The 22371-nt window shown below is 49.7% G+C and overlaps 1 protein-coding gene across 2 annotated transcripts in view; it reads right to left on the minus strand.

Moving 5' to 3' along the window:
- The window catches only part of LOC147107989 (small conductance calcium-activated potassium channel protein 2-like), a 118171-nt gene that overhangs the window by 20638 nt on the left and 75162 nt on the right, over window positions 1–22371 (minus strand). For both annotated transcript variants that reach the window (XM_086004364.1, XM_086004365.1), the window contains 3 exons: window positions 11161–11302; window positions 9357–9467; window positions 7915–8042 (listed from right to left, as the gene is read on the minus strand). In XM_086004364.1, the coding sequence (XP_085860490.1) occupies window positions 7915–8042; window positions 9357–9467; window positions 11161–11302 (381 nt within the window). The remainder of the gene's footprint in view (window positions 1–7914; window positions 8043–9356; window positions 9468–11160; window positions 11303–22371) is intronic.

The raw sequence follows: 22371 nt of genomic DNA on the forward strand, positions 1-22371 counted from the left end.
TGTCAATGTGCGGACAGCTCTGTGCATTCGGTTTGCGGAAACGCATCTCGCTTGATCCCGCGGCAGATCCACTGACCCTCGGCCTGAGACGCCTTGGGTTGTCTGGGGCGGCGGCTGTCACGCTCGGCTGCTTTGCTCGGATGTAAAGAGGCCGCCGGTTACCCTGGGATGGGTTCCTGTCTGCTGGGTCCGGGCTATTACTAACCGAGCACACAGCGGAGGCCACCTAGTAACGCACGCCTCTCGCCTCTCTGACCTGCTCGGAAAGAGTGACCGGTCACTTGTTCATTCCGAACGATGTCACCTCAGTTCGGGTAACCACCCCTGCTTGGACATATTGCAGGAGGTTTCATCACTTGACCGCCCCGCGCTCCCGCATTGACCGCCCCGTGCTCCCGCATTGACCGCCCCGCGCTCCCGCATTGACCGCCCCGCGCTCCCGCATTGACCGCCCCGCGCTCCCGCATTGTCCGCCCCGCGCTCCCGCACTGTCCGCCCCGCGCTCCCGCACTGTCCGCCCCGCGCTCCCGCACTGTCCGCCCCGCGCTCCCGCATTGACCGCCCCGCGCTCCCGCATTGTCCGCCCCGCGCTCCCGCATTGACCGCCCCGCGCTCCCGCACTGTCCGCCCCGCGCTCCCGCACTGTCCGCCCCGCGCTCCCGCACTGTCCGTCCAACGCGTCCCATTGCCTGTATTGTTGACATTGTTTTAGTCTGGAAAAATTTATTATTGTATTTGTACTGTTAATCTTAAAGCTGCTTTTTTTTTTAAAGGCTTCGCCTTATTGTGGTTAATGAATGTAATGGATTTATCATGTAATTGATGAGTTGTAACAAGTACTACCAGATTTAAATAAAAGAGGAACGTGTCCCATCCTCCCGCCTTCCCAGGGCCAATTGGAAAAAGAACGTTGCCTTGGTTACTCCGATTGGATAAATCTGGACTGTTGGCCAAATAGCCATTTTTCCCCATTTCCCATATTTTTTTATAACTAACAGAAGTGTTCCAAAAAAAAAAGCAGTTGTTTTTTTAACGCTATGATTTTTCTCCTGGGGTGTTGTTTGCAGCCAGTGTCCTGGAGATAAATCTTTAATTCCGGGAGACTCCCGGCCAACCCCGGAGGGTTGGCAACCCCTACACCACAAGGTCTAGTTACATTGATCGAGGGTCATTAAGTTCACTGACCACCGCCTGGGGGCAGGAGCTTATCAGTTGCATTTTAATCTTGTAAAAAAAATTAAAGCACTTTAAAAAAAATAGGATCTCCTGCGGAAGGGGGCGTGTCACTATGGTAACAGAGCAGTGCTACAATATAACAGGGAAAGAGAATGTAAAATAAATGGAAGGTTATTTCAGCTGGTAACATGGTTACTAAATAAGCTTCAATCAATAACATCACTTTGAAATCATTAATGCGTTTCACGGAGATAAAGCTGGGTTTAAATGAAATGCAACGTTAATCTGTGGGTTGATGGTGATGTGTCGGCGATTTTTCCTGCAGTTAGTCCATAGGTTTAATATATTTAGCAGGAGATCCCGAACCCATGTGGGCTTCATTGATCTCTGCGTACATTTGCGACTGGACCTCTCTCTCTCTCGCTTTATTTAATCTAGAGTTTGATGCAGTGCTGCGGGTACAGTTCCACACCCCGACCTCCCACGGCCATCAGTTAGTTGGTGGGTGAAATGTTCTACATCGAGCTCCCAGACTCTGTGCGTGTTATTGAACACTCGGCTCCCTGGGGCAGAGCGCCTTGGATTCACTGGAGTCTGTGGCTCAGTCGGTCTCCAGTCTGCGAGAACGCTGCAGGAAACAGCTGCCCATCCCCGCCCCAAGCATTAATCACAAGATCATAAGCGCTGGAGTTGATTTGGCTTGGAGCTCCCTTAACGCGGTGCTTGTCTACCTTCAGAGACCACTCCCATTTCCCACAGCACCGTCACTGGGAGAACTGTTGAATTGCGAGCAATTAGTAACACAGTTATGGATAGTTCTATTCTTTGAATGTCTACCCAGTGGGGATTTGCTTGAGATTGCTTTACGCCTTCTCACTCCAGATCCTTAAACACTGGAGATGACCTTCACTGCCTCAGTCTAAGCTGGATTCCAAGCCAGGCTCTGCAGGTGACAAAGAGTTTTCACCCAAAACGTTGACTGGCCTGCTGAGTTTTTCCAGCATTTTCTGTTGTTATTTCTGCAGGTGACTGACTGGCTAGTGTCCCTAAACCAGTCGCCTTTCAGCGAATACTGGCAACGAACGGCCTGTGAGAAGAACACCAACTCCAGTAGGTGACCCATTTCAGCATTGCGCAATTTCGAAGGCTTAGCTCATCAATCCTGAGGGATGACTTCAAATGAAACACCACAAGGTACTTTGAGTCAATAGCTCCATCTCCCAAATTCCTTTCATATAACAAAGCCAGAGATGACATTCCACATGCTCAAACTGTCAAACAAATTGATGATGTTGAGAAGGATTAGAGGCAGCTAGGATGGAAACAAGGTATGATAGGAGATATATGGAATGTCAGAAGGCTAGATAAGGCGGAGAGAAAGTGGGCGAACAAGAGGAAAGGTGGCATTGAAGGATTAACTGAAGGGGCAGAGCTAATCTCCCCACGATAGTGGCCTGGCCAGGGTTATTCTGAATATTAACCCTACACAACTTGCTTGGGACATTAACTCATATCTCCTGACGCTAGTTTATTGAGCTGTTGCATACTTCCATTTCACACGATGGGATCTATAATCAAACACAATGAGAGAAATATATATATAGAAAGAAATTGGAAATGGCTACGATTTTAGGTTATGGCAATAAAGGCTATTAATATAGATAGATGAGTACCAAGAGCCCAAGCGCTCAGTTGGTAACACTCTCACCTCGGAGTTAGAGTACTGTGGGTTCAAGTTTAACCCGAGGACTCGAGGCCGTAATCCAGGCCGACACTCCAGTCCAGTACGGAGGGAGTGTTGCACCGTCGGAGGTGTCGTCCTTTACAAGAGACGTTAAACTGAGGTCCCGTGTGTCTGTGGTGGTGGTTCAGGTAAACATCAAAGAACCCATGGTGCTACTGGAAGAGTAGGGAGTTCTCCCGGTCTCCTGGTCAAAAGTCCTCCCTGCTCCCTCAATCAACATCACCAAAAACAGATCAACTGGCCACTCATCTCAGTGTGGGACCATGAAGTGCACAAGTTGACTGCTGCATTTGTTGAAGTAACATTGACTGTACTTTCAGCAAGTAATTCATTGGCTGTGAAGTGCTTTGGGATGTCGATAATAACATTATTATATGGATAGCTTGCTGGCAATATGAATGATTTAAAAATTCTCATCCTTGTTTTCAATCCCTTGATGGTCTCGCCCCCTCCCTATCTCTGTAACCTCCTCCAGCCCTCCAGCCCTCTGAGATCTCTGCGCTCCTCCAATTCTGGCCTCTTGCGCATCCCCCGATTTCCATCGCTCCACCATTGGTGGCCGTGCCTTCAGCTGCCTGGGCCCCGAGCTCTGGAATTCCCTCCCTAAACCTCTCCGCCTCTCTCTCCTTCTTCAAGATGCTCGTTAAAACCTTTTTGACCAAGCTTTAAGTCACCTGTCCTAATATCTCCTTACGTGGCTCGGTGTCAATTTTTTGTCTGATAATCGCTCCTGTGAAGCGCCTTGGGAGGTTTTTACTGGGTTGAAGGTGCTGTATAAATGCAAGTTGTTGTTGTGATATTTTGATGCAGGCTTTTTCTCTCTTTAGAAGCTCACTGAGCTGCCATGTGCTTCAAGCATCTCCTGTTTATATTTCAGATTCCCAGATTTTTATTTTCTCTCTGCGATGAAGGGGTTTGTGATCTGAACAGGTTGTCCAATCCGTGGGCGTAACTCTCTTTTGTGAATTTGCCACCTGCTGCAGTCTAGTCTGACCAGTTACCATCTGGCAGGTCCCCGTTTCCAGGAACAGCACGTGGAGATGGTGCCAAATGGAATCTTTCTGCGGTGGACTAGTTCCCTGCCTTGGAAGCCTGGGGACATCTGTGCAGATGTACTCGGCCTCTTGCATTGTTCCACGGAAGCTCAGCGTAAACTGGAGGAACAGCACCTCATCTTCCGATTAGGCACTTTACAGCCTTCCGGACTCAATATCGAGTTCAACAACTTCAGATCATAACCTCGGCCCCATTACATTTTTACTTATATTTTTTATCCACTCCTTTGTTTTGGCCTCGTCCTCACCTTTCACCCCACCAGCCTCCACATTCAACGGATCATCCTCCGCCATTTCTGTCACCTCCAAAGTGATCCCACCACCAAACGCATCTTCCCCTCCCCTCCCCTTTCAGCATTCCGTAGGGACCGCTCCCTCCGAGACACCCTAGTCCACTCCTCTATCACCCCCAGCACCCCTTCCCCTTCGCCCGGCACCTTCCCGTGCAAGCGCAGGAGATGCAACACCTGCCCTTTTATTGCCTCCCTTCCCACTGTCCAGGGCCCCAAACACCCCTTCCAGGTGAAACAGCGATTTACTTGTACTTCTTGCAATCTATTATACTGTATTCGCTGCTCACGATGCGGTCTCCTCTACACTGGGGAGACCAAACGCAGATTGGGTGACTGCTTTGCGGAACACCTCCGTTCAGTCCGTAAGGGTAACCCCGAGCTTCCGGTCGCCTGTCATTTTAATTCACCGCCCCATTCCCACTCGGACCTCACCGTACTCGGGCTCTTGCATTGTTCTACGGAAGCTCAACGTAAACTCGAGGAACAGCACCTCATCTTCCGGACTCAATATCGAGTTCAACAATTTCAGATCATAACCTCGGCCCCTATTACATTTTTACTTATTTTTTATCCACACCTTTGTTTTGGCTCTTTCCCCCCCGCCCCCCTTTTTTCTCTCTCCCACATGGCAGCTGTCTCCCATTCTGCCAGCGCATTTCACACCTAATCTAGAGCCGTCTTTTGTCTCCACTAGTCCTATCACCATCTCGTCTCGTTTTGAATACCTCTTAATGTCTCTTCACTTCTCTTTTGTTCTCTCCCAGCCTGGCCTCTCAATCTATTTCATTTCCTGTGCTTTTTCAGTCTTGACAAAGGGTTTTGACCTGAAACGTTGACTCTATTTTCTCTCCACGGATGTTGCCTGGCCTGCTGAGTTTTTCCAGCATTTTCTGTTGTTATTTCAGATATCATACTGCAAAGCTCAGGGCACCAGCAAGCTCATTCCCAACTGAGATCGATTGGGTTGATGTGTAATGTAAAAAATGGTTTTTGTCCCAAACTGCAGCTAATTTATTTCTGAATGCCATACATAAGCGATTAACATTTACTAATTAATGGTAGAATTGGTAATCCATTACATCTTTACCACATCGCCAAGATTGCCCCAATGTCTCCCCGTCTCCTAGATCCTTTCTACTGTTCCATAACATACGAAAATGACGGGCAGGAAAAGACCAGCTGGTCCATCAAGCCGGCCCCACACTCCATAATGGCTGGAACATCGCGACTAAATACTTCCCACCAACTCCCTCTCCCCTCACTCCCCCAGCCCTGATGGCCTCGCTCTCCGTCCAGCCGGTCGCTGCCGATCCCACCATCCCCCAGCCTTTCACCCCTTCTGCGATGGCCTCGCTCTCCGTCCAGCCGGTTGCTGCCGATCCCACCATCTCCCAGCCTTTCACCCCTTCCACGATGGCCTCGCTCTCCCATGGCTCTCCCACCGTGCGCTGATTGCGGCCAATTGCCGGCGACCGCCCCCAAGAGTACCCGTCTGCAGGCTCATCCGCTGGTTTTCCCGTCAGGCAGACGGTCAGGCTGTCAATCGGACCGGCTGCCAGGCGGGAAACTTGAAGGAAACAAAATTATATTGATGTCTCTCCTTGCTGAGTTCCTCGGCCGTTGCCGGCCGCCCCATCGCCCCCATCCTCTCCTGCCCCTGCTCCCTTCCCCCGCACCCTCCCCACCTCCATAAATATTGGGGACATCTGTGCAGATATCGTACTGCACAAAGCTCAGGGCACCAACAAGCTCATTCCCAACGGAGATCGATTGGGTTGTGTTTATGAAATACTTGTTCTGCTCCCACTTCCAATGCAAGTCAGAGACCAGCGTTCAAGGCTGGCGTGTTTACACACCCATGGTGAGGGGCACACAGCAGTGACTGTTGGCGTGAGGGTCGGACACACGGATGTGCAGGATATCACGGGAAAGAACCCGGCCGTTCTTGATTAAACCTCGCCACTCGTGAAGCTTAAAATCTGAAGAGCTATTTAAATGTTTTCCAGTAAATGGATTTGATGGACAGACACATGGAGCGATACACAGATACACACAAGGTCAGATACAGGGACACGCAGGCTGAACATCTGCCCTTGTTTTTAATCAACACAGGCAAAAAAAAAAGAGCTGAACCAGAGAATTGAGCGGTGAGAAGAATAATATTGGACTGCAGAGGTGAATGTAAACTGCAAGAAGAGTCAATGGAAAGTTAGAGTAACCAGTGAATGCAAAGCAATCACATATGAAAGGGATTTTAAATAGGAATACAGGGCTCGGGGTTACCCCAACTAGGCTAGGGTTTATAGAACTGGGCTAATGGATACCCAACTAGGCTAGGGTTTATAGAACTGGGCTAATGGATACCCAACTAGGCTAGGGTTTATAGAACTAGGCTAATGGATACCCAACTAGGCTAGGGATTATAGAACTGGGCTAATGGATACCCAGCTAGGCTAGGGATTATAGAACTGGGCTAATGGATACCCAACTAGGCTAGGGGTTATAGAACTGGGCTAATGGATACCCAACTAGGCTAGGGATTATAGAACTGGGCTAATGGATACCCAACTAGGCTAGGGTTTATAGAACTGGGCTAATGGATACCCAACTAGGCTAGGGATTATAGAACTGGGCTAATGGATACCCAACTAGGCTAGGGAGTATAGAACTGGGCTAATGGATACCCAACTAGGCTAGGGTTTGTAGAACTGGGCTAATGGATACCCAACTAGGCTAGGGTTTATAGAACTGGGCTAATGGATACCCAACTAGGCTAGGGATTATAGAACTGGGCTAATGGATACCCAACTAGGCTAGGGAGTATAGAACTGGGCTAATGGATACCCAACTAGGCTAGGGTTTGTAGAACTGGGCTAATGGATACCCAACTAGGCTAGGGTTTATAGAACTGGGCTAATGGATACCCAGCTAGGCTAGGGTTTATAGAACTGGGCTAATGGATACCCAACTAGGCTAGGGTTTGTAGAACTGGGCTAATGGATACCCAACTAGGTTAGGGATTATAGAACTGGGCTAATGGATACCCAACTAGGCTAGGGATTATAGAACTGGGCTAATGGATACCCAACTAGGCTAGGGTTTATAGAACTGGGCTAATGGATACCCAGCTAGGCTAGGGTTTATAGAACTGGGCTAATGGATACCCAACTAGGCTAGGGTTTATAGAACTGGGCTAATGGATACCAAACTTTGCTAGGGATTATAAAACTGGGCTAATGGATACCCAACTAGGCTAGGGATTATAGAACTGGGCTAATGGATATCCAACTAGGCTAGGGATTATAGAACTGGGCTAATGGATACCCAACTAGGCTAGGATTTATAGAACTGGGCTAATGGATACCCAGCTAGGCTAGGGTTTATCGCCCACTGTCGGACTGAAGGGCGGACAGTGACGAAACAGCAGAACTTTGCTTTTGTTAGATTTCAAAGGCCTCTGTTGACGGGACGGCTGAATCACACCGAGTAGACTCAGCGACCTCCTGAAAACTGCGCAGAATGTGGGATAAGGGAAGGAGAAGGAGGCTCCCACACTTTAGCACCTGGGAGGTGGAATTCTATAAAACGTTAGCGGAGATATAATGAGGAAAATCCTCGGAGGGAAGCTCTGAGGCCGTCTACTCACTGATGAATGGCTTGTAGAAACTTCCGTTGGTGTTTGCGTACTTTGGCGTGGTCAATCTTCTTTACCAGTTTGGTGTGTTTGTAAATCAGCCACGTTTCCCTGAGTACGTTGGCAGCAGTGTTTTTTACCTGAAAGAAATTAATTGCAAGTGAGCGACAAGTGTTTGACGATGAAATCTTTGTTACAAATTTCATTTTTCTTTCACTCTAATTTTCTCCCTCCTCCTCTCTGAAGGCATCAACTCTCCATGTCAGCCGTGGCTCAGTGGGCAGCACTCTCGCCTGAGTCAGAAGGCCGTGGGTTCAAGTCTCACTCCAGGGACTTGAGCACAAAAATCTAGGCTGACACTCCCAGTGCAGTACTGAGGGAGTGCCGCACTGTCGGAGCGCCGCACGGTCGGAGGGGCAGTACTGAGGGAGCGCCGCACTGTCGGAGGGGCAGTACTGAGGGAGCGCCGCACTGTCGGAGGGGCAGTACTGTGGGAGTGCTGCACTGTTGGAGGGGCAGTACTGAGGGAGCGCCGCACTGTCGGAGGGGCAGTACTGAGGGAGCGCCGCACTGTCGGAGGGGTGGTACTGAGGGAGCGCTGCACTGTCGGAGGGGCAGTACTGAGGGAGCGCCGCACTGTCGGAGGGGCAGTACTGAGGGAGCGCCGCACTGTCGGAGGGGCAGTACTGAGGGAGCGCCGCACTGTCGGAGGGGCGGTACTGAGGGAGCGCTGCACTGTCGGAGGGGCAGTACTGAGGGAGCGCCGCACTGTCGGAGGTACCGTCTTTTGGATGAGATGTTAAACCAAGGCCCCATCTGCTCTCTCAGGCAGAGGTAAAATATCCCACGGCCACTATTTCAAAGAGCAGGGGAGTTCTCCCCGGTGTCCTGGGGCCAATATTTATCCCTCAATCAACATCACTAAAACAGATTATCTGGTCGTTATCACATTGCTGTTTGTGGGAGCTTGCTGTGCACAATTGGCTGCCGCGTTTGCCTACATCACAACAGTGACTGCACTTCAAAAAGCACTTCATTGGTTATAATGTATTTTGGGATTTCCTGAGGATGCAATAAGGTGCGATTTAAATACAAATTCTTTCCTTCTAGTGTTCCTTTGGAAGTAGAAGAGAAGGAAAGATTAGCTACGGTTCCCACTCCATGTTGGCTTTCCAACGGTCCCTGCCAACAAGCGTGTGGCGTAGAATCTCGTTCTCATCGGATGCCTCAAAATGGCATCGGGCGTGAAAATGGCACGGGGAAGGGTGGGGGAGGGGGGTCTCTTTTCCCCAGGAATGGGCAGCCGACCAACGGGGGCAGAACAGATCCCCCCCCCCCCCCCAGGCGTGGGGACAAGATTGGCCTTGAGGGTGAGACAGGTGGGGCGGGTGCCGGGTTTAACAGGGAGCGCGAGGTCCAGACCCGCTCAGCGCGCGGTTACGACGAGCTCTCACCCGCTTGGTTAGCTGTGTGTCCATCATGAAGTTGTGCACATGCTTCTCAGCTTTGGTAAGTTCTAATTTCCGTGCGACCACAGCCACCACCAGCGCCGTGCACCCAGCTCCCTTCAAAAGAATCAAAAGCACAATACACAAATATACAAGTACACAAGCACGCGGACCCTCCCGCTCCCAGTTAGAGGCGCCAGCCCTCCAGGATTGTCCCAGACACTCCAGGAATTAAAGATTAATCTCCAGCAGAGAAAACTGGGTGAAAAATTATTTGAAAAACTTTTGAAGATGTGACTAAAGTAGTGGACAGGGGAATGTCTGCGGATGTTATTTATATGGACTTCCAGAAGGCATTTGATAAATTCCCACATAAGAGACTGTTAACTAAGGTAGAAGCCCACGGAATTTAGGGCAAATTATTGGCCTGGTTGGGAAATTGGCTGAGCGGCAGGAGACAGAGAGTCGGGATAATGGGCAGGTACTCAAATTGGCAGGAGGTGACTAGTGGCGTCCCGCAGGGATCTGTGTTGGGGCCTCAACTACTCACAGTATTTATTAACGACTTAGATGATGGCATAGAAAGTCATGTATCCAAATTTGCTGATGACACAAAAATAGGTGGCATTGTAGAGGGAAGCATAAAATTACAAAATGGTATTAATAGATTAAGTGAATGGGCAAAACTGCAGCAAATGGATTTCAATGTTGGCAAATGTGAGGTCATCCACTTTGGACCTTAAAAGGATCGAACAGGGGACTTTCTAAATGGTGAAAGGCTAAAAACAGTGGGGGGCCAAAGAGACTTGTGGGGTCCAGGTACATCGATCATTAAAATGTCATGAACAGGAACAGAAAATAATCACAAAGCCTAATGGAATGCTGGCCTTTATATCTCGAGGACTAGAGTACAAGGGGGTAGAAGTTATGCTGCAGCTGTACAAAGCCCTGGTCAGACCACACCTGGAGCACTGGGAGCAGTTCTGGGCACCACACCTTAGGAAGGAGATATTGGCCTTGGAGGGAGTGCAGCGCAGGTTTACCAGAATGATACCCGGACTCCAAGGGTTAAGTTACGAGGAGAGATTACACAAACTAGGGTTGTATTCCCTAGAATTTAGAAGGTTAAGGGGTGATCTGATCGAAGTTTTCAAGACATTAAGGGGAACAGATAGGGTAGATAGAGAGAAACTATTTCCGCTGGTTGGGGATTCTCGGACTAGGGGGCAGAGTCTAAAAATTAGAGCCAGACCTTTCAGGAGTGAAATTAGGAAACACTTCTACACACAAAGGGCGGTAGAAGTTTGGAACTCTCTTCCGCAAACGGCAATTGATGCTCGATCAATTGTTAATTTTAAATCAGAGATTGATAGATTTTTGTTAACCAAAGGTATTAAGGGATACGGGCCTTAAAGTTTGGCACACAGAACATGGGAATTTATATGAACAGGAAAAAGTTAATAAACAAGTTGCTTTTTCATAGATCAACCCCACCCCCTCCCTCAACCCCACCCACTCCCTCCCAACCCATCCCCCTCCCCACACCCTCCCCCAACCCCACCCACACCTTCCCCCTCCCCCACCCCCTCCCTCAAACTCACCCACCCTCCCCCACCCACACCCTCCCCACCCCCACCCACCCTCCCCCTCCCTCAACCCCACCCACCCACACCCTCCCCTCCCTCAACCTCACCCCAACCCCTCCCTCAACCCCACCCACCCACCCACCTTCTCCCCATAACTCTCAACCCTATTCCTAATATGTGGAATTATCCTGGTTGCTTTCTGTAATTTTATCATAAAATCTTACCATAATGCCCGTTAACAGGCAGACTCCTTTCCCACAGTATGTGTGAGGCACCATATCCCCATATCCAATCGACAGAAACGTGATTGAAATTAGCCACATCGCTCCCAAAAAGTTGCTGGTGACTTCCTGCTTATCATGGTATCTGTGTGGGTTCAGAGCAGAAGAGCATTAGATCCCCGTCCAGTGCTGTGCCCGAGGCACCGGAACACCGGGCACTTCCACAAAACACCGAGATGCCAGTTCTTCACTGAATCTGACTGAAATGTCAAGGTCCACAGTGCAGCACACCAAGGCTGAATAGCCCACAGTGCAGCACACCAAGGCTGAATAGCCCACAGTGCAGCACACCAAGGCTGAATAGCCCACAGTGCAGCACACCAAGGCTGAATAGCCCACAGTGCAGCACACCAAGGCTGAATAGCCCACAGTGCAGCACACCAAGGCTGAATAGCCCACAGTGCAGCACACCAAGGCTGAATAGCCCACAGTGCAGCACACCAAGGCTGAATAGCCCACAGTGCAGCACACCAAGGCTGAATAGCCCACAGTGCAGCACACCAAGGCTGAATAGCCCACAGTGCAGCACACCAAGGCTGAATAGCCCACAGTGCAGCACACCAAGGCTGAATAGCCCACAGTGCTGCACACCAAGGCTGAATAGCCCACAGTGCAGCACACCAAGCCTGAATGGAGTGGGAGAAAAGATGTGGTAAATCAGGAAGTGGTGGTTCGGGGAACATAGGAACAGGAGGAGGCCGTTCAGCCCTCGAGCCTGTTCTGCCATTCAATTAGGTCATGGCTGATTTGTACCTCAACTCCATCCACCCGCCCTTGCTCCCTGACCCTCGATACCCTTACCCAACAAAAATCTATCAGTCTCAGTTTTGAAATTTTCAATTGACCCCCAGCAGCTTTTTGGGGGGGGGGGGGGGGGGGGGGGTAGTTCCAGATTTCCACCACCCTTTGTGTGAAGAAGTGCTTCCTGACATCACCCCTGAACGGCCGGGCTCTAATTTTAAGTTTCTGCCCCCTTGTTCTGGACTCCCCCCACCAGAGGAAATAGTTTCTCTCTCTCGACCCCATCAACTCCTTTAATCATCTTAAACACCTCGATCAGATCACCCCTTAATCTTCTAAACTCGAGGGAATACAAGCCCAGTCTGTGCAACCTGTCCTCGGAATTTAACCCTTTTAGCCCCGGTATAATCCTGGTGAATCTGCGCTGCTCCCCCTCCGAGGCCGAGATATCCTCCCGAGGGGTGGGGCCCAGACCTGAACACAGTGCTCACTAGGCTGCGTGAGGATCTCCAGAGATACTTAAAATTTTGAAGTGCAGTATACATAATTATTGTAGAATATTTCCTAATTGGGAAAGAGGGTCTCCTTTCTGTCCCTGTCCTCTCTGCTGACAATCCTCTCGCTCCAGTCTTTCCCTTGCTCCAGTTTCTCCCCTACCCATCCTATCCTGGAGGCAGTGAACTCCAGCTCAGATAATGTCTCGTGGCCTGTGCCTACCCTCTGACCCCATCCACTGTTCATCTGCACACCAAGTGTTGGTGGGCTATTCTGTCATGGGGGCCGTCACAACCCAACCGGATTCTATCTACACCGGTTGTTCTCACACGCGCACACACACGCATACACGCACGCACACACATGCAGTTTCCAGATGGAGTCACTGGGTGTTTTGGTCTGTTTGGGGCGCCTGAATGTTTTGGGTCATAGTTTGATAAAATGTCCGTGATACTCAATCTCCCGTTTGGCTAAAAGTAAACCACTGGAGACAGAATTATTTTTATTCATTCCTGGGATGTGGGCATCGCTGGCAAGGCCGGCATTTATTGCCCATCCCCTAGTTGCCGTTGAGAAGGTGGTGGTGAGCCGCCTTCTTGAACCGCTGCAGTCCGTGTGGTGAAGGTGCTTGCAGAGGTTTGATACGACCGAGTGGCTCGCTCGGCCACTACAGAGGGCATAGTTGGTGTGGGACTGGAGTCACATACAAGCCCAGACCGGGTAAGGACGGCAGGTTTCTGTGGTAGTTCAGCGAAGATTCACCAGACTGATACCTGGGATGGCAGGAATGACGTATGAGGAGAGATTGGGTCGATTGGGCTTGTACTCGCTGGAGTTTAGAAGAATGAGAGGGGATCTCATTGAAACTTATAAAATTCTAACAGGACTAGACAGACTAGATGCAGGAAGGATGTTCCCGATGGCCGGGGGAGTCCAGAACCAGGGGTCACAGTCTAAGGATAAGGGGTAAGCCATTTAGGACAGAGATGAGGAGGAATTTCTTCACCCAGAGAGTGGTGAACCTGTGGAATTCTCTACCACAGAAGGCAGTAGAGGCCAATTCATTAAATATATTCAAGAAGAAGTTGGATATATTTCTTAAGGCTAAAGGGATCAAGGGGTATGGGGCGAAAGCAGGGACCGGGTACTGAATTTGGATGATCAGCCATGATCTCATTGAATGGCGGAGCAGGCTCGAGGGGCCGAATGGCCGACTCCTGCTCCTATCTTCTATGTTTCCTCCCCTAAAGGACATCAGTGAACCCGTTGGGTTTTTACAACAATCCGACAGATTCATGGTCACCGTTACTGATCCCAGCTTTTTATTTCCAGATTTAAAAAAATCCAAATTCAAATTCTCAAACTGCCCACGGTGGGATTTGAAGGCTCATTCGCTGGATTATTAAGTCAGTAACATAACCACTACACCACTGTACCCCAGTCAAGCCAATCAAGAAACTGGAACCGAGGAAGCAGAGCAAGACAGAGCAGAATTCTGTTTAAGCTTAAAGTTAGAGCACAGCATGGTAATTTAAACAAAGTATTAGTTAAGACAGTAAAACTGACTGACAGAAAGTAAAGTCTCTCAAACTTTTTCTTAAACTTAAAAGTGTTAAAACTAATATATTTTCGAAGCGTGTAATGTTAAAGCTGCTCCTGTCAATTGCAAATCTTTCTTACTGTAGTGTTAGGATTTGTTCCAGGGTCATAGTGCGTGAGCTCAACTCTTGCCCAATGGCCTCATGGGGAGAGAAGTTAGCCGGTCTTTCCAGGGATCTAAGGGTTAATCCCGACCTAATGGTCAGATATCAAAACATCACCAAAAATCAGTTTGATTCAAGGCTCCAAAATGCAGTGTAAACTTACAGCAAATGGGCACAACCATAGCCAGTGTACCGTGAGGGTTCCTGCCCGGTTTCCATGGTCACCGGTGATAACCCATCTATAAATTCTCAACCTTCCACCCTCCATAAACTAGAGCTCATCCAAAACTCAGCTGTCCGTGTCCTAACTCACACCAAGTCCCGTTCACCCTTCACCCCCTGTACTCACTGACCTACACTGGCTCCTTGTTAAGCAGCGTCTCGATTTTAAAATTCTCATCCTTGTTTTCAAATCCCTCCATGGCCTCGCCCCTCCCTTTCTCTGTAACCTCCTCCAGCCGCACAACAACCCCCCCGAGATCTCTGAGCTTCTCCACTTCTGGCCTCCCTGATTTCCATCGCTCCACCATTGGCGGCTGTGCCTTCAGCTGCCTGGGACCTAAGCTCTGGAAATCCCTCCCTAAACCTCTCCGCCTCTCTCCTCCTTTAAGACGCTCCTTTAAACCGACCTCTTTCACCAAGCTTTTGGTTACATGTCCTAATATCTCCTTATGTGGTTCAGTGTCAAATTCTGTTGCATAATCGCTCCTGTGAAGTGTTTTACGATGTTAAAGGCGATGTATAAATGCTAGTTGTTGCTGTTGTGGTGGTTCCACATAACCCACAGTGCACTGCGGGCCATGTGATGCTATCAGTATACACATCAGATGTTTCTCGCAGTTTTTCACCAAGAGCGATTGTTGGTGTCTCAAATATTCCGACTATGCCACTCAGATCTGTGAACAAGCACCCAGCAGAACAGTTCTACATTTTGTCCTTCCAAACTGGGTCTGTGTCTACAGAGACCTTTTCAGGCTCGGCCTAACACTGGGGTACAGTACTGGTGGGTACAGGTCTGTCACTGTATAACACTGGGGTACAGTACTGGTGGGTACAGGTCTGTCACTGTATAACACTGGGGTACAGTACTGGTGGGTACAGGTCTGTCACTGTATAACACTGGGGTACAGTACTGGTGGGTACAGGTCTGTCGCTGTATAACACTGGGGTACAGTACTGGTGGGTACAGGTCTGTCACTGTATAACACTGGGGTACAGTACTGGTGGGTACAGGTCTGTCACTGTATAACACGGGTACAGTACTGGTGGGTACAGGTCTGTCACTGTATAACACTGGGGTACAGTACTGGTGGGTACAGGTCTGTCACTGTATAACACTGGGGTACAGTACTGGTGGGTACAGGTCTGTCACTGTATAACACTGGGGTACAGTACTGGTGGGTACAGGTCTGTCACTGTATAACACTGGGGTACAGTACTGGTGGGTACAGGTCTGTCACTGTATAACACTGGGGTACAGTACTGGTGGGTACAGGTCTGTCGCTGTATAACACTGGGGTACAGTACTGGTGGGTACAGGTCTGTCACTGTATAACACTGGGGTACAGTACTGGTGGGTACAGGTCTGTCACTGTATAACACTGGGGTACAGTACTGGTGGGTACAGGTCTGTCACTGTATAACACGGGTACAGTACTGGTGGGTACAGGTCTGTCACTGTATAACACTGGGGTACAGTACTGGTGGGTACAGGTCTGTCACTGTATAACACTGGGGTACAGTACTGGTGGGTACAGGTCTGTCACTGTATAACACTGGGGTACAGTACTGGTGGGTACAAGTCTGTCACTGTATAACACTGGGGTACAGTACTGGTGGGTACAGGTCTGTCACTGTATAACACTGGGGTACAGTACTGGTGGGTACAGGTCTGTCACTGTATAACACTGGGGTACCGTACTGGTGGGTACAGGTCTGTCACTGTATAACACTGGGGTACAGTACTGGTGGGTACAGGTCTGTCACTGTATAACACTGGGGTACAGTACTGGTGGGTACAGGTCTGTCACTAACACTGGGGTACAGTACTGGTGGGTACAGGTCTGTCACTGTATAACACTGGAGTACAGTACTGGTGGGTACAGGTCTGTCACTGTATAACACTGGGGTACAGTACTGGTGGGTACAGGTCTGTCACTGTATAACACTGGGGTACAGTACTGGTGGGTACAGGTCTGTCACTGTATAACACTGGGGTACAGTACTGGTGGGTACAGGTCTGTCACTGTACAACACTGGGGTACAGTACTGGTGGGTACAGGTCTGTCACTGTATAACACTGGGGTACAGTACTGGTGGGTACAGGTCTGTCACTGTACAACACTGGGGTACAGTACTGGTGGGTACAGGTCTGTCACTGTATAACACTGGGGTACAGTACTCGTGGGTACAGGTCTGTCACTGTATAACACTGGGGTACAGTACTGGTGGGTACAGGTCTGTCAGTCACTGTATAACACTGGAGTACAGTACTGGTGGGTACAGGTCTGTCACTGTATAACACTGGGGTACAGTACTGGTGGGTACAGGTCTGTCACTGTATAACACTGGGGTACAGTACTGGTGGGTACAGGTCTGTCACTGTATAACACGGGTACAGTACTGGTGAGGGGAAAATTTGTTTACTCCAGGTTCAGAACCAGGACTGACCTGGTATTATTTGGGGGTTCAGACACTGGAATCCAGTACAACGGAGCTCAGAATCAGGAGATCATTGTTGTGAATAGCTGTGCCAAGCTGCTTTAATAGCGTGTTTTTAATAGACCTGTTTGTTAGTGGGCACCATTCCCTGTTATTCCCTTGGAGAATCGCTTTGATAATTAGAAATGCAGTTATTTTTCTTGGAAAAGGAACCCATTTTTTTCTAGATAATTAGGTTCTGATTTGGTCTTCACGGCTGCTTTGATTTCCTTTCTTGGCAATTGGCTCTTTAAACTCGGTGCCTCGCTGAACACGAAAAGCTAACAGAGTTTCTCTCAATTGACTGAACATCGCCAAGCAGATTTTGAATGGTTCAGTCACATGTACAGAATGTCAAAATTGGACTGATTTTTCTTATTTCCAACTTGACTGTTGGAGAGAGCAGGTACGGCGAGGTCCGGGTCTTTAGACAATGTCCGCACTTTCTAGCGCGGATATCACTCGAGCAAGAATCCTGGCCCATTATCATCCACCCCTTGTTTAAGGTTAGAGGCCAGAATGTGCTACCAACTGAGCAGTGGCCGACATCTTGAATCATAGAAACATAGAAGATAGGAGCAGGAGCAGGCCATTCGGCCCCTCGAGCCTGCTCCGCCATTCAATGAGATCATGGCTGATCATCCAAATTCAGTACCCTGTCCCTGCTTTCTCCCCATATACCTTGATCCCTTTAGCCTTAAGAAATATATCCAACTCCTTGAATATGTTTAATGAATTGGCCTCAACTGCCTTCTGCGGCAGAGAATTCCACAGGTTCCCCACTCTCTGGGTGAAGAAATTCCTCCTCATCTCAGTCCTAAATGGCTTACCCCTTATCCTTAGACTGTGACCCCTGGTTCTGGACCCCCCCGCCATCGGGAACATCCTTCCTGCATCTGATCTGTCTAGTCCTGTTAGAATTTTATAAGTTTCAATGAGATCCCCTCTCATTCTTCTAAACTCCAGCGAGTATAAGCCCAATCGACCCAATCTCTCCTCACACGTCATTCCTGCCATCCCAGGTATCAGTCTGGTGAATCTTCACTGCACTCTCTCCATGGCAAGAACATCCTTCCTCAGATAAGGTGACCAAAACTGCACACAATACTCAAGATGTGGTCTCACCAAGGCCCTGTACAACTGCAGCAAGACATCCTTGCTCCTGTACTCGAATCCTCTCGCTACGAAGGCCAACATACCATTTGCCTTCTTAACCGCCTGCTGCACCTGCATGCTTACCTTCAGCGACTGGTGCACAAGGACACCCAGGTCTCGTTGCACTTCCCCTTCTCCCAATCTATTGCCATTCAGATAATAATCTGTCTTTCTGTTTTTGCCACCAAAGTGGATAACCTCACATTTATCCACATTTACTGCATCTGCCCAATCACCCAACCTGTCCAAATCGTACTGGAGTTTCTCTGCATCCTCCTCACAGCACACACGCCCACCCAGCATTGTGTCGTCTGCAAACTTGGAGATATTACATCTAGTTCCCTCGTCTAGATCATTTATATATATTGTGAATAGCTGGGGTCCTAGCACCGATCCCTGCGGTACCCCACTAGTCACTACCTGCCACTTGGAAAAAGACCCGTTTATTCCAACTCTTTGCTTCCTGTCTGACAACCAGTTCTCTATCCAAGTCACTACCTTGCCCCCAATCCCATGTGCCTTAACTTTACACGCTAATCTCTCACGCGGGACCTTATCGAAAGCCTTCTGAAAGTCCAAATACACCACATCCACTGGTTCTCCCTTATCTATTCTACCAGTTACATCCTCAAAAAATTCCAGTAGATTAGTCAAGCACGATTTACCTTTTGTAAATCCATGTTGACTTTGTCCGATCCGGTCACTGTTTTCCAAGTGCTCTGCTATTACATCTTTTATAATGGACTCTAGCATTTTCCCCACTACCGATGTCAGACTTACCGGTCTGTAATTCCCCGTTTTCCTCTCTACCACCTTTTTTAAATAGTGGGGTTACATTAGCTATCCTCCAATCCAATGCCGCCTTCTTCCGATGTTGAATAACCTGCTGTGAATTTCAGATTTCACTATACGTCGATCTTTTTAAAATGTCTTTATTCATTCACGGTGTGTGGGTGCTGCTTGCAAGGCCGGCGTTTATTGCCCATCCCTAGTGGCCCTTGAGAAGCTGGTGGTGAGCCGCCTTCTTGACCCGCTGCAGTCCGTGTGGTGAAGGTACTCCCACAGTGCTGTTAGGGAGTTCCAGGATTTTGACCCAGCGACGATGAAGGAACGGCCGATATATTTCCAAGTCGGGATGGTGTGCGAAGGGGGGAACTGGGAGGTGGTGGTGTTCCCATGCGCCTGCTGCCCATGTCCTTCTAGGTGGTGGAGGTCGTGGGTTTGGGAGGGGCTGCCGAAGAAGACTTGGCGAGTTCTCTAACACAGAGAATGAGCAAACTGTTGAGTTGATAGTTTAACACCAGCGTTGAAATAATTCCGATTGGAAGATCTAGGAGCAGTGTTACCAATCGGGAAGGGGAGGTCCATTTTACCTTGAGGTGCCCTGGGTGTGTTGGTGATTTTGCTTTCTCATGCCCCATCTCCTTCTAATCATTCTCCTGTGTCTTCTAACCATTATTCCTCGATTTATCTCCTCTCCTGTTCTTTCTAAACTTGCTCAAGTCCTACACCATGGGCCTCCACCCTATCCTTGGGGTTCACAGTAAAATAGGAAGAGGAATTTGTATACCCTTAAAGTACCACTAGGCACAGAACACAGAGCAGGCTTTGGCCGGGAACGAAGTATTATTTTTTAAATTAATTTGAAACTTTCCCTTGGCCACTGTCAAAATATACCTGACAGTAGCCCCAATATTTGCCAGCATTGGCCGTTCAATTCAAACTGAAACCCAGTACTGAATTACAACCAATGGCAATCCAGTGAGCCAAAGCAGAGTTCAACACCCAACCCATTGGGGGGAAAATTGGCTTGCTTTGCGCCTCCTGTTAGCACCCACGGGGGGCAAAGCCCCTAGCGCCCAGGCACGGCGCCGCCAATGCCGCCTGCAAAATTCAGCGGGAGGTTAGCGGCGGCAGTAACCGGTAACCACTGGTTCTTTTGCCAATTACCTTAAATCTGTGTCCTCTGGTTACCGCCCCTGACCTATCGCCGGATGATATGTCCGACAGGGTCAGGGGGGCGTTTTTGCCGTCGTGGCGGCGCAGGTTGAAGGGCAGGTGTCGGGCGGCCATTTTTCTTTAGGCCGAATGCCAGCACCTGCCCCCTTTCCCTTTCCCCCTTTCTATTCCGAGTGCCGGCCGCAAACGCTCAGCCCGGCACGCCTCTCCTTTCCCAGCACCCCGGTGGTCCAGCAGGGCCCCAGTCCGCGCAGCGCTAGGCCCCTCCCTTTAATCAGGGGAGGGAGGCCTGTAATCCCATGGCGCTACCTGACGACGCGCGTGCGCTGTTGCACGTAGCGCCGCGATATTCACTTGTACTGCCCCAGGAAGGAGGGGGACGCTTCCAGTGGCGCCCTGCCTCCTGCTTGGGGCGCTACCACTGAATTTACGGCGCGGGGGCGCTAACCTTTTCAGGGCGCTAAAAGTATCGCCCTGGCAAAGTTAGCGCCCCAAAGGGGCTGCGACCGAATTTCTCCCCCATAGAATATTACAGCACAGACTGGGGCCATTCGGCCCATCGAGCCTGTGCTGCCTCTTTGAGCGAGCTCTCCAATTAATCCCACTCACCCCTGCTCGTTCCCCATAGGCCTGTAAATTTTTCCTTTTCATTTCACCATTTCCCTTTTCATAGTTTCTATTGAATCTGCTTCCACCGCCCTTTCAGGCAGCGCATTCAGATCATCACAACTCGCTGCGTAAATTTTTTTCCCTCATCTCCCCTTTGGTTCTTTTGTCAATCACCTTCAATCTGTGTCCTCTGGTTATCGACCCTTCAGCCACTGGAATCAGTTCCTCCTTATTTACCCTTCAAGCGTTTGAACACCTCTTTTAAATCTCCCCTTAACCTTCTCTGCTCTGAGAACAACCCCAGCTTCTCCAGTCTCTCCACGTAACTGAAGTCCCTCATCCCTGGGACCATTCTGGTAAATCTCCTCCGCACCCTCTCCAGGGCCTTGACATCCTTCCTAAAGTGTGATGCCCAGAATTGGACACAATACTCCAGCTGAGGCCCAGCCAGTGTTTTATAAAGGTTTTATAAAAAGTCCCACCTCCTGCTCCCTCGACCCCATTCCCACTAAACTGCTGACCACCCAACTTCCTTTTCTGGCCACGCACGTTAGCTGATATTGTTAACGGTTCCCTCTCCTCGGGTACTGTCCCCCTCTCCCTCAAATCTGCCGTCATCACCCCCTCCTCAAAAAAAACCCTTGACCCCTCCGTCCTTGCAACTGTTTCATCTCCAACCTCCCTTTCCTCTCCAAAGTCCTTGAACGTGTTGTAGCCTCCAAGATCCAAGCCCATCTTTCCCACAACTCCATGTTTGAATCCCCACAATCAGGTTTCCGCTCCTGTCCCAGTACTGAAACGACCTTCATCAAAGTCACAAATGACATCCTTTGTGATTGTGACCGTGGTAAACTATCCCTCCTTGTCCTTCTTGACTTGTCTGCAGCCTTTGACACGGTTGACCACTCCATCCTTCTCCAACGCCTCTCCACCGTCGTCCAGCTGGGAGGGACTGCACTCGCCTGGTTCCATTCTTATCTATCTAATCGTAGCCAGAGAATCACCTGCAATGGCTTCTCTTCCCACTCCCGCATCGTTACCTCTGGTGTCCCCCAAGGATCTATCCTTGGCCCCTCCTATTTCTCATCTACATGTTGCCCCTCAGTGACATCATCCGAAAACACAGCGTCAGTTTCCACACTATCGACACCCAGCTCTACCTCACCACCATTTCTCTCGACCATCCACGGTCTCTGATTTGTCACCTCCATGTCCAACATCCAGTGCTGGGTGAGCAGATATTTCCTCCAAATAAACACTGCAAAGACCAAAGCCATTGTTCTCAGTCCCCGTCACAAACTCCGTTCCCTAGCCACCGACTCCATCCCTCTCTCCCTGGCAACTGTCTGAGACTGAACCACACTGTTCGTCACCTTGGGGTCGTATTTGACCCCGAGATGAGTTTCTGAATGCATATCCACACCATCGCCAAGACCGCCTACTTCCACCTCCTTAACATCGCCCGAATCCACCCCCACCTCAGCTCATCCGCTGCTGAAACCCTCATCCATGCCTTTGTTACCTCCAGACGCGACTATTCCAGCGCACTCCAGGCTGGCCTCCCACATTCCACCCTCCGTAAACTTCAGCTCATCCAAAACTCTGCTGCCCCGTGTCCTAACTCGCGCCCAGTCCCGTTCACCCATCACCCCCTGTGCTCACTGCCCCGTGTCCTAACTCGCACCCAGTCCCGTTCACCCCTCACCCCCTGTGCTCACTGCCCCGTGTCCTAACTCACACCCAGTCCCGTTCACCCATCACCCCCTGTGCTCACTGCCCCGTGTCCTAACTC

This window comes from Somniosus microcephalus, chromosome 13 (assembly GCF_052327205.1).
Source record: "Somniosus microcephalus isolate GS21.2 chromosome 13, FLI_Smic_1.0, whole genome shotgun sequence".
NCBI classification, from domain to species: Eukaryota; Metazoa; Chordata; class Chondrichthyes; order Squaliformes; family Somniosidae; genus Somniosus; species Somniosus microcephalus.